This window comes from Oryctolagus cuniculus, chromosome 6 (genome assembly GCF_964237555.1).
Source record: "Oryctolagus cuniculus chromosome 6, mOryCun1.1, whole genome shotgun sequence".
NCBI classification, from domain to species: Eukaryota; Metazoa; Chordata; class Mammalia; order Lagomorpha; family Leporidae; genus Oryctolagus; species Oryctolagus cuniculus.
The window spans coordinates 156,418,725-156,431,503 of record NC_091437.1 but is presented as its reverse complement, the minus strand read 5'-3'; the positions used below and the strand labels follow the sequence as shown (position 1 = coordinate 156,431,503).

Here is a 12,779-nt window from a genome sequence, read left to right as displayed (position 1 = left end):
AGAATCATATTACACTATTGATCCACAGTAAGCCAACCATCACCTACAATCCCTATCATCTTTTTCTCCCTATTGCCCTTAAACAGTGTGCTCTCCTTGCTGTAAGCACAGTTTGTTTTTGAACTTAATTATCAAACTTCATACCGAATGAAGTTATATCTACCAAGCTTTCTAGCTTACTCTAGGACCTTTACTTTCTTTTTTTTTAACTTTTATTTAATGAATATAGATTTCCAAAGTACAGCTTATGGATTACATTGGCTTTCCCTCCCCCCCAATGACTTCCCTCCCACCTGCAACCCTCCCCTTTCCCGCTCTCCCTCCCCTTCCATTCATATCAAGATTCGTTTTCAATTGTCTTTATATACCTTTACTTTCTCATTGGCTTTATTAGCTGCAGATAACTGATAATCAGAAAGATGCTATTTTCATACAACCTATGCCTTGTTGCTTTCTTAAAATGATATAACATAAATAAATTTTTAAAAAATAAATAAAAGAAAAATATAAAGGTACATCAAAGAGTTCATAGAAAATTGAATTAAAAGGTAAGTCTGAATGCAAAGAAATCGAGACCTATGCATACTTCTTTTTTCATAATAGACATTGTCTATGAACTTGCTGAAGTCCTCTTACATGCCAATGCATTGATGCATTGTAGTTGAGGTTAGAAATCCTAGAATCAAATCCTGATACTTGTTTCTACTCATCAGTGACCACCTTGTTAATTTAGGAAGGTAACAAAATATGCTTACTAAGAGCCTAAGCTTTGCTGATTCTGGCAATTGTTAGCCCATCCTGTAAGTGATGATGTTGGAAGACAGTTTTCCTCCAATATCCATTCTATTTCCACTCTACAGTTTGGAGGTGGCAATGATAGTATTCATACTATTCCTCTCCTTCCAGGAGAACAGAAAGGACACCTATTTTAATTTAACAACAAAAAAGAAAGAAGCCTCAAGATCTAACTTGCATTTTGTTACAAAGTAGGTCCTTGCAAAAGGGATTTGTACCACATCTACCTTTCACTTCCAGATACTGCTCTTTCTGCTTTCTGGTACATGGAGGCCAAATAACACAAGTGGTTTCTTAGAGACCTTCAGGCTACAGATACAGCTACCAAAATTATCCTTACAAGACTCTATCAAGAATGTTAGGTATCGAAAAGCTTTCAGACATAAACTATGTTACCAGATGAGACTTTCATAAACCATAATGAATGTAATAAATATGTCGGGAAAATCCAGACACCTGGAGGGAACCAAAGAAAACTGATGCTGGCAGTATCTAGAAGCCATGTGGCAAGGGAATCTAATGATAAGTTTGAGTCCCATGTGTTCATTCCATTAGAAAGATCAATTTGTCCATCCCATTCTGGCAAATAACCAGAATTGTCAAGATTGATAAGCTCATTAATATATAATGCTTAATATTTCACATATCCCTTTAGAAACCGTAGTCTCATTTAAACATCATATTAACTTTTTGATGCAGGTGTCGTTATCCACTTTTCAAAGATGGGAGACTCCATTTTATCCTTTTTTAAACTTTTCCAAAAGACATGTAAAAAATATGCATTTATGAGGCACCATGTGATGTTTCTATACATGTATACATTGGGTAATGCTCAAATCAGGGTAAGAATTTCTATCACTTCAAACATTTTTCACTTATTCCATTGAAGACATTCAAAATCCTTTCTGGGATTTTTTTTGAAATATGCAGTATGTATTGTCACCTGTAGTCACCATATTGGACCAAACAATACCAGAACTGTTTTTCTTCTATATAATTATAACTTAGTGTCCACTGACCAACCTTTCCCTACCCTCAGTCTCCTTTTATTGGCAGGGAAGCTATTAATACTTGTAAGTGACAATGCTGGTTATGGAATGCAGGTCTTAATGTCACTCATGTTCTAAGCACTTTTCCCTGAACTACTTCCAGTTCCCTCATATTTACATGTATGGACTTTCAGTTGCCTTTCATCCAGTAGCAAGGTCTCCTGGGGTCTCAGTGGGAGCACCTATGTAGCCACTATGCTGACCAATACAAATAGTGAGTCATATATACAGGAATACCAGGCACAGACCTCACTGGAGTAAGCCAATCCAGGTCTGCTCAACTAAAAAGGTAAAATGAAATCAATAGAGGCAAGACACAGAGCAAAGAGATAAGCCACACTTTCCAAAGATGGTTCAAGCTTCACATCTTCAAATGCTACATCAGTTGTCATGTTGTTGCAGAAAATAACGTGTGTAAGGATCTTTTGAGTCTAATTGATATCTCAGGTCTTGGTCTTTAAGCAAGTGCTTCCCCAGGTCAATGCTTGAGACCACTTCACTTGGCCCAAGTGCACTTCATCAGTCTTGGTTACTCAAAGAAAAATATGATCACAAAACATAGGATACAGTTATACTCAAACTTGAATGAACTTCCCACCCATCATCCTCAGACTATCAGGAAAATGGTGAATTTTCTTACTGCAGTGACACAGATGTAGAATTAGGACCAGTTTTCTAGGTCTTGCTTTCCAATAATGGAAACAGGTGCCTGTACCTGTTCCCTGTCTGTTGTTTAGCACATCAGTCCTTCTTAGAGATCTGAGGTCATGCTCAGCCCTCATGCCCAGTACCCTTACCCATTAAGCACTTCCTTGTCTCCTCTCCAACACTCAAGGGAGGGGGCATTTTGTAGGGGCTGGTGTAGGGATTAGCAAACTGTGGTCTACCGGACAAGTTCAGCTCACAGTTTGTTTTTTAAGTGGTACAGAGTAGAAGTTAGAGAGAGAGGCATAGCTATGAGAACATGAAGGCCTCTTAGAGCATCAGAAAGGTTCTGTGATTAACAGAAGGGCTTTACAAAGGGAAATGGAGATATTATGAAGCAACATTATCTACTATAAAGAATTAGAGGAAGACAAGAATGGGCAAATGGAGATTAACTGCCTCTTAATTTTTGCACTGGGCCTCATGAACTCTGGAGCTAGTTCTGCTATTGCATTCATTCACAAGAGATATCATAGTGGATACAAGGAAAAATAACCAGGGAATAACCCAAACATTATCACACAGGATCACATAACCTTCAACCATCCATCTATCTCTCCATTTGATATATGCTATGTTTTTTGGTACAGGCTTTCACTAGGCTCTGCAGATTCACACATGAATAAGATATTAGTTTTGTGCCACATAATAACATATTGTTCAGAAATAGGCCACATTTAGAGCAATGTCCCTTAAGATTATATCAGTTTGTAACATCAAAAGTGTCTTTGGGTAAGCACATGCTATCATGTTTGTACAATGCGAAGTCACACAACAATATATTTCTCAGAGCAAATCACTATCAGTGCATGACTATGCTTACATGCTTTGGGAGCACAGGACGAAGCAATTATAAGTAGGTGCATATAAAAGGGCATTGTAGCAACTGAAATACATCACTGAGTTCTAGATTGATAGCCAGGCTACACCATTCACTGGTTCTGTGAACTGAATAAGTTATTTAACATCTAATCCTCAGTTTCTTCTCTTCTAAAATAGAGTTTATAATATCTTGATTATTGATGCACTTTATCACTATCTGTAAAGTGGTTATTAAAAATATGGCTTAAATAGCAAACTGTCTTTAGTAGAAAACAGAATAAATATGGAGGCAAATTGAAACTAATAACTAAATTAAATTTTCAGAGGTAAGCACACAGTAGTAAAAGTTCTGAATAAGGAATAAGATGCCTGAGATGTGAGTTCTCATCCTGCCCCTAACATAAATTAACTATCTGACCTTGAGACTTCTTGTCTCTAGACCTCAAACCCCTACCTATAAAATAAAAGTCTTGCAAAGGATATATTATGTATGTCATATATATATATATATATATCAGAATAGAATATATTTGCCAAGTTCATATTTATGTTTAAAATATTTAATTATATGGAGTTGCATTCATAATATCTACTAAATGCAAAAAAGTGGCTTAGAAAACACTGTGAAACATACGCACCTAAATTTTAAATACATTTTGCACAGGGAAAAAGAAAATGGTATTTTGTTGACTTCAAAATATTTATTGTTTTCTATTTTGAGCGCTGTTTATTTTCTTGTTTGTGAGTTTTATTATGTTCTAAATTCATGATATTTAGCATAAACTTTTCTGTACCGAGTAACACTCAAACATTTTTATTATACATTAAATAACATTATCTCTCAGGACTATTATAGCCCTGAGAATTACATTTTTCTACATGGGTTTTCATTTAATGATGCTCTTTTCTATTAGCATAGGAAAATGACAGGGTTAATTTAATGACTTTATTAATCCAAATGGATCAGTTCAAAATGCCCTGTTTTTAAGTACCTGACACCAAAAATCAAGAGATACATTATAATATGATACATTCATTTAGCTTTTTTCATAAATTATTTGAAACAATTATAGAAGTTACAAAATAAGGAAAAGATTCTTCTAAATTCAAATCACAATTCCTTTTGGATGCTTTTCAGCCTGGCTGACTTACTGTGTTGATTCCGCAATCTCTACTCAAGCTATTTTTTTCCATCCAAAATACAGCTAAAGACTCAAAGATCGTTCACAATTTTCCTTTACTTTTTCTTCTGAGTTTGGTCTAGTCATCTCTCTATTTTTGGTCAATCACTGCTTTCAAAGTGATTCAAGAGGTATTTATGTTTCCTCTGGAAAATGTGTTTCAAGTGATAAATTGTGAGCCTTAAGAAAGTCTTCTGCAGCACAAAGAAAAGGAAATCGTAAGTGCCAAGAAGAGCAGGAGTTTGGACAGATTCAGAAGGAGCTAAACATAGGACTTCTCTCATTCAAGCTATACATTGTGAATGAGTGGTCCTTTGAAAACACCTCCATCAGCAGCAAGATTATGTACCGGGTGCTTCACAGGGTCAGGTACATTACCGTGATTCACGCTTTAATCCTCGCAATTATGGAGACAAATGCTATTAGTCATTCACAGATAAATAAACTGAGGCTCAGAGATGTTAAATGCATTGTGATCAAATAACTCATCAGTAACAAAGCTGAGATTGGGGCTTGGGTCTACATGAATCCAAAGCTCATGTCTTTAATCATTTTCTCAGGGGTCCACAGACTTCAGGAGCTAGAATATTAAGTCATGTCAATTCCCTCCAAAACAAGTGCAATGGTGACTGTGAATGAGTAAATGAATGTATGGGACCTCGTAAATATACATACACACATACACACACACACACACACACACACAGCACTTATGACAATACGTGGCTCACAGTCCAACCCTCTTCACTTCAGCACTTATGGTGGACAGCTCCAGGAGAGCCAAGCGCTCTTTCCTACTGACACTATAGAGGAGTAGAATAATGAGTATCATATATTATCAGCATCTTATCTCCAAGAAAAAGTACATAAATCTAAAAATTTGCAGATCTGAACCTTGTTCCAGCCTAGAGTTCTTTGATCCTCTTGGGACCCCTATACACAGTATCTCTTGGGCCCTCTGTATATGCTGGAAATTCATATTTCCATTCCTGAAGTCCTTGCTCAATCTTGGTGAACTGGACTAAGGCTTACCCAGTACAAGCTGGAAGGATCTTTTAGCATAAAGCCAAATGAAAATCTGGTTTTAGCAGCTGACTTCATACCCAGTTTCTCTGATCCCTTCACTGGAGCTGCTAGTCTACAACAAAACAGAAGAGGGACCACAGAATCAGCCCTTAAGGCATTCAGATCTGGCTAAAAAGCCCACAAGAGTTTCACAGGCATGGAAAGCCAAGACACTGTGGCAAAAAAAATGACCCAAATGAAAGATCTCTGTGAGTGAGATCCCAGTAGAAAGAATGGGCCATCAAAGAAGGAAGTACCTTTCTCTGAAGGGAGGAGAGACCTTCCACTTTGACTATGGCCTTGTCTAAGCAAGATAGGAGTTGGTGAACTCCAGAAGCTTCACTAGCCTTGGCAACTCATGACAAGAGCCTCGGATGATTACTGATGTCATAAATAAGAGTGTTAATTGTTAAATCAACAACGGGAGTCACTGTGCACCTGCTCCTCATGTGAGACCTCTGTCCTTAATGTGTTGTACTATGTGAATTAACGGTAAAACTACTACCCAAACAGTACTCTATACTTAGTGTGTCTTTGTGAGTGCAGTCTGTTGGAATCTTTACTTGGTATATGCTAAGTTGATCTTCCGTATATAAAGATAATTGGGGCCAGTGCTGTGGTGCAGCAGGTTAACGCCCTGGCCTGAAGCGCCAGCATCCCATATGGGTGCCAGTTTGAGACCCGGCTGCTCCTCTTCTGATCCAGCTCTCTACTATGGTCTGGGAAAGCAGTACAAGATGGCCCAAGTGCTTGGGCCCCTGCACCTATGCAGGAAAGAAGCTCCTGGCTCCTGGCTTTGGCTCAGCACAGCTGCGGCCGTTGCAGCCAATTGGGGAGTGAACCAGCAGATGGAAAACCTCTCTCTCTCTTTCTTTCTTTCTTGCCTCTCCTCTCTCTGTGTGTAACTCTGACTTTCAAGTGAATAAATAAGTAAATCTTAAAAAAATTAATATCTATACTGTTAAAAAATAAAGATAATTGAAAATGAATCTTGATGAAGAATGGGATGGGAGAGGGAGTGGGAGATGAGATGGTGGGAGATGAGATGGAGGTTATGGGGATGAAAAGCCTCTATAATTCAAAAGTTGTACTTTGGAAATTTATATTTATTAAATAAAAGTTAAAAAAAGAAGATGGAAAGCTTGAGGTTGTTTTAGGGCCACCATATTGATGCTGAGTCTACCATTCCCTCTGGATACTGCATCTCATCCTTGATGGCCACATCAAAGTTACCTCTGAGTGAGTTTTGAGGATACATGTGCTCGCATTTGGGAGGGAATTAAATAAGAGTGTAGCATCATCTGGTTTTAATGGTGAAAATTTTCTGAAATATATTATAGAGGGGAATATTATGAGTCTATTGGATATCATAGTGGCTGAAGTTGGATATGGAGAGTTGGCAGAAGTGGATATGGAGAGAAGTAAATCTACTGGAGATATATTTTGGTGGTAGAGGGAACAGGATTTGGTTAAGGGTTGGGTGGGGGCAATGGTGGGGGCTGTCTGAGTTTTGGTTTTGCTTTTGACTCAAGCAACTGGATGAATGCTTGGGGACCATTGCCTAAGATGGAGTAATCTTGGGAAGATAGAACGCTAGTTGAGATCAGGCAAGACATGACATCCACAGAGATAGATTATCTTTAATTGTGAATTCTTTTAATATTATTATTTAAAAAAAAACAAATTTCATGTATTTCATATATACAGTTGTAAGAACATAATGACATGTCTCACACTATCCTCACTCACTCCCACCCTCCCTCCTTATTTTCTTATTTTTATTATAATTTTTTCAATGACATGCTTTCAGTTTACTTCATACTCACATTCATAAGCTGCGATTAAATAAATAATTTAACAAGCAGGAAGTATAAAATCCATTGTTCCTCAAAAGTATAAACAAGGGCTATAAACAATAATCAGATCTCAAAATGTAAATTTCACTCATATACATTACTTTTCTTGTATGCTGTATATTGGTTACCACAAATCAGGGAAAACATTTATTTTTGGAGGACTGGCTTATTTCACTAAGCATGGTGGTCTCCAGTTGCATCCATTTTGTTGTAAAAGACAGGATTTCATTCTTTTTTTAATGGCTGAGTGGTATTCCATCATGTATATATAACATAATTTCTTTATCCAGTCATCAGTTGATGGACATCTAGGTTGATTCCATTTCATACCTATTGTGAGTTGAGTTGTATAGGGGTACAGATAACTCTTTCAAGTGCAGATTATATTTTTTTGGGGTAAATTCCCAGGACTGGAATGGCTGGGTCATAAGAGAGAGCTATTTTGAGATTTCTTAGGAATCTCCAAATTGTCTTCCATGTACTTGAAAGTTTTATGTTGTGTTTTTTTCTTTAGCCAATGAAAGCCTGTCAAAAGACTGTGTATTTACACAAATCAACCATGTCCACATTCAAAGTCCAAGATTTCCTCCTCCAAACTTTTTGCCTCCTAATTTGTTCTAAGAAAGACTTCATTCTGAGCCAAAATGAAAGAGAGAAAGCACTCAGAATCCAACAATGGCTGCCATGGTCGTCTGAATTGCTCTGGCAACTGGAAGTCCTATCGGCGTTTATATTTACTCTTGCTGCTGAATCTCACCTGGGAAATCCCAGCTCAGCAGTACCTCAATGTGTGTCTCCACTATTGTTGGGAATTGAGGGTTGGAGAAGAGGACAAAGGAAGCAAAATATTTATTAAAATGCTGAGGAATTAAAATGGGGATGAGTCCCCCAAATCACAGAACTGAAATAAAGATTAAAGGAATTGATAAATAAAACAAGGTCTAACTCACAGAATGAATATAATAACCTTAACATGAAGGCACTTAGAATACACGCTGCCACGCAGAAGACATTGCTTAATGGTCTCTTAAATAGAGTAATATATTTAACAAGATAAAGAGATCAAGTGTTTAATAGTTAAGATGCTGGTTAATATCCTTAGTCTCACGTAGACTGGCTGGGTTCAATTCCAAGCTCTAGCTCCTGATTCCAGCTTCCTGCCAATGCAGACCCTAGGAAGTAGCAGGTAGTGGCCCAAATAATCAAATCCCTGCCCCTCATAAACAAGATCTGAATTGAATTCTGGCTTCTGCCCTTGGCCTGGCCCAGTTAGAGCTGTTGCAGGCATTGGAGAGTGAACCAGCAAATGAGAGCATTCATGTTTCTCTCTCCCTGTCTGTCTCTCACACACACACACATGTACACACACACACACACACACACACTTATACATTTCCCCTTCCATAAACAAATAAAGTTTTCTAAAAAGAAACAGAAAGAGAGGGATAATTTTCTTCACATGGATTTTTGTAATGAGAACATATAAAGCTTTGAAGCTTAGAAAAAGTGCTTTGCAAATAGAAGACATCATTTTTAAGGAGGCAGATTTAGACTGTAGATGTTAGACTGTAGAATCCTTTTCACCTGGTATGTCTTGGTGACATACACTTGGAGATCAGCTGACTTCTGAATCAGCTAAGGTGCAAGCCCTCAAGCAGCTCTTATCACACAGTATATGCTCAAAAAAACATTTCTTTCCGTTTGTTTCTAAACCTTTGCTCTCTAAAGAGTTTCCTTGAAGTGCTCCTCTGGTTATTAGTAACCATGCACCATCTTGCACTTGTTTTTCCTGCAGAGATTTCCTGGGGACCAAAGAAGCATCACTGTTGCTAATGGCCATGTTCCTCCTTGCTGTATTCTACCACGGACAGCAGGTAATCTGACATTTTGCTCTATCTACCCTTGGTTAGCCGCTGCCATGAATATGCCCTGCAAAATCTCCACTGTTCTTCTCCTCAAATGACGGTTACCTGCTTGCAACAAGTGTGATTATTAATGGATCAATTTATAACAAAGACCACCTAATGAAAAAGGAGGCTGAAGAAGATGACTTGGTAAACAACGTGGTCCAAATTCTCTTTAGGCACATCTCTTCCCAAAAGACCATCATGCTAACAAAAGAGCTCTTGATTTCTGTCTGAGTCAAACTGAGGCAAACATTCAGAGGATCCGCTGAGGGGCTGTAATCCCAGGTCTTCACCTCACAGTGTGCGGACGTGGGAAAGTTACTTATCTCCCTGCGCCTTACTTTACTCAACTCTGAGTAAAATAGGATTATCCAAGTAGGGCTATTTTAAGGGTTCATCTGAGATTATCATGCACAGCAGTTTGTGCACTGCCTTGCGTTTTGCTAGGATGAGCTTCATGGCTGATTTGTCCTAATTAGATAAAGTGCCTGAAGGAGACTGTATCCTAATAATGCAAAATAAAACACACTTTCCCTAAGACTTCATAAAAGGAAGCAATTCTGCATGCAGACATCATGGAAGGCTTCATCCAAGGGATGTCACATGCTCTCAGGGACCAGGAGGACTTCTCCAGGTGGACCCCAATCCATGAACATTCATCCCCTGGGAAGACTTTCACTTCTCAATAGAAACCAGGCCCTGCCAGCCTCCATGCTCTGCTCTGGAACCAAGTCCATCTTTCTCCTGTCTGTGTGCATTTCAAAAAGGGTGAAAACAAAACAAGAAGACTGTCATCCATAGCAGAAATATGAACTTATCACTGGGAAATTACCATGGAAACAAGGAAGTAACAAACCCTGCAATATGACTTTGACTTGCTTTCACATTTAGCTGAATTTATAATGCAAGAACAAGCCAAATGCCAGAGTCTAGCCTTTCCCAAAATTCCTGTAGTTTGCTCTTTCCAGCTATCTGCGAGGATGGAATCCACTCTCCCATGTCTTGATGGCTTCCATCGATAAGGGAGAACTCCTTACCTGAACACACAGATGGCAATCAATGAGGGGCTATCATGACAGAAGCAGATCAGACAGTTCTGCAGAAAAGCATATACTCACTGCATCACAGTTTTAAGACTGACAAGTGAGAGATGTCCAGAAATAGCTGAGAGGACAAATTCAGAATGAAAGTCTTCCTTTTATAATAAGAAGGATGTTTTTGTTTGTGCCATCAGTGCCCCCTTTCTAAAATGGTACCTTTCTAGCCCTCTGATTCTTCATTTGTCCTGGGTAACTCGGTTATGTTAAGATTATGTATAAAGTGGAAGAATGTATGTGCTTACTGAGGGTCTGAGGGTTTAAGTGACATCTGAATTTTTTCCCTTTCATCTCTAACTTTCAAAGGGTTTTAAAATTCATAATCAAATCACATAACAGTAGCAGTTATAGGTACAGGCATTAGGATTGGGCAGATAAAATTCAAACCCAAACTCTGCCACTTAATAGATAATATGACCTCCTTCTATTTCTTCAATATTCTGTGTCTTAGTTTCCTCTGAGTACATGGAGAACAGATTCTTCTTCACAGGCTTGTTAAAGCCTCATATGAAATATGATTTTATGTATCTCAGTGGCTTGCACATATAGCAAGTACTTAGAAATCTTTAGCTGTTAAAATTTTACTTTGAAAATAAGCCCATGACACCAATAGGAAAATAAGTATTATCCATCTGGTCCCAAGACAAGAGCAGAGACTCAAGTCCCCTGAGGTCACAAAATGAGCAGGGGAAGCCAGACTGCAGCAGGAATCCAAATGCTGCAGCTCCTCATTCCGCCCTGTTTCTGCTGCATGCCGCTACCTCCTTGTGTGAGAGGCGGCCTTTAGCAGGGCTGCGTCACTTCAGGTGTCTTCTATCTATAGCATCCTCCAGGGCCCTATTCATCCCGGATCAAACCTGCCCACTCCTGGGCTTGCTACCTGCTTCACCAGCTTCTCCTTGTGACTCAGAGGCCCTCTATTTTTAATAAAAGCTGAATAATGCCCACTGATGGCTGCTAAAGAGTCCGGTGGGAGCATGTGTAATTATACATCTCCAGAGTGACGGAGGCGGTTATGTAACAGAATAATTGGGAGATTTCATTTTGCCCATATGTGGAAATGATATGCCAAACATTGCCTCCTACACTGAGGCAGGTGAACGTTCTGGATGTTGGGCAGGGAGAGCCTCCCACCTCGTGCCTGATTCACTCACAGCTCTGGAGTTTGGGACTGTGCCTTGCCATCTTCATTTATAGCAGAGGAAGCCACGCCAGCATGTGGGGACAGAAATCAATGAGGCTGTGTCTCCAGTTACCTGCTTCTGGGTCTGCTAAAGACGTGCTGGGATCTACTGTCTCAGAAGGGAAGACCTGAGCCTACTAAGCAAATAGTCTTGCTTGAGTCCCAACAGTGCCACATATTGGATAGATGACTTTGAGATAACCTCTCTGAGCTGTCATTTCCTTATCTAAAATGAAAATGATGATCTTTTGAGGATTGGAGAATATATGAATGAGATCTTTGACCTATAGAAGGGGTAAGAGTTGCAGCTTGGAGTCAAAATGCTGTTGGTTCAAACCAGCCTTAATTTGAGAGACTCTAGGAGATGGATTTCACTTTGTGTTTCTTCATTTTCCCTCCTGTGAAATGTAGATATTAGAATGCCCACCTTATTCAGTTGAGGCAAAAGTTCACTCAGTATTGGCTAGCATTATGTGAAAGCTTTGCACAATATATAGAAGCAAGACATCTCAAAAGTTTGTGAGGAAATGAAATATGAAAATAGATTCATTTTTGTAAAAAGTTTTTGAAATCTACGCATATGAGGGTCTTCAAAAAATTTCTGGAAATTTTTGAAAATATTTTTTTAAAAAGCTATGCATGGATTTTGTACCAGAATAAACTTTTTTTATTTCCATTTTTCTGTGAACTTTTTTAAGTACTTTCATATGTATTCATTTTCTTTGTAATTTTTTTAAATAGCCAGTTTCTCAGTGGTCTGGTAAAATCAAGAAATGGAGTATACTCCATTCAGTTGATGGTTTTTGAGAAAAATGCTGAAGAATTTTTATTTTAAAAATTTCGGTGTCAGGTTGGGTATCTGGCCTGGCAGGTAAGCCACAAGTTAAGATACACACATCCCACATTAAAGCACCTGGGTTGCGCTTGAGGCTGTGGCCTCTGACTGCAACTTCTTGCTAATGTAGACCATTGGAGGCAGCAGCTACAGCTCAAATGGTTGGCATCCTTCTACTCACATGAGAAACCTGATCGGGTTCCCAACTCCTGGCATCAGTTTAACCCAATCTTAGCCATTACAGGCATTTGGGGATTGAGCCATTGGATGAGAGCTCTGCATGT

At 38.8% G+C, this 12,779-nt stretch overlaps 1 protein-coding gene across 4 annotated transcripts in view; it reads left to right on the top strand.

Moving 5' to 3' along the window:
- The window catches only part of ADCY8 (adenylate cyclase 8), a 261,395-nt gene that overhangs the window by 220,687 nt on the left and 27,929 nt on the right, over positions 1-12,779 (top strand). For all 4 annotated transcript variants that reach the window (XM_051844023.2, XM_051844024.2, XM_017341537.3 and 1 more), the window contains one exon: positions 9,269-9,347. In XM_051844023.2, coding sequence (XP_051699983.1) covers positions 9,269-9,347 — 79 coding nt within the window. The remainder of the gene's footprint in view (positions 1-9,268; positions 9,348-12,779) is intronic.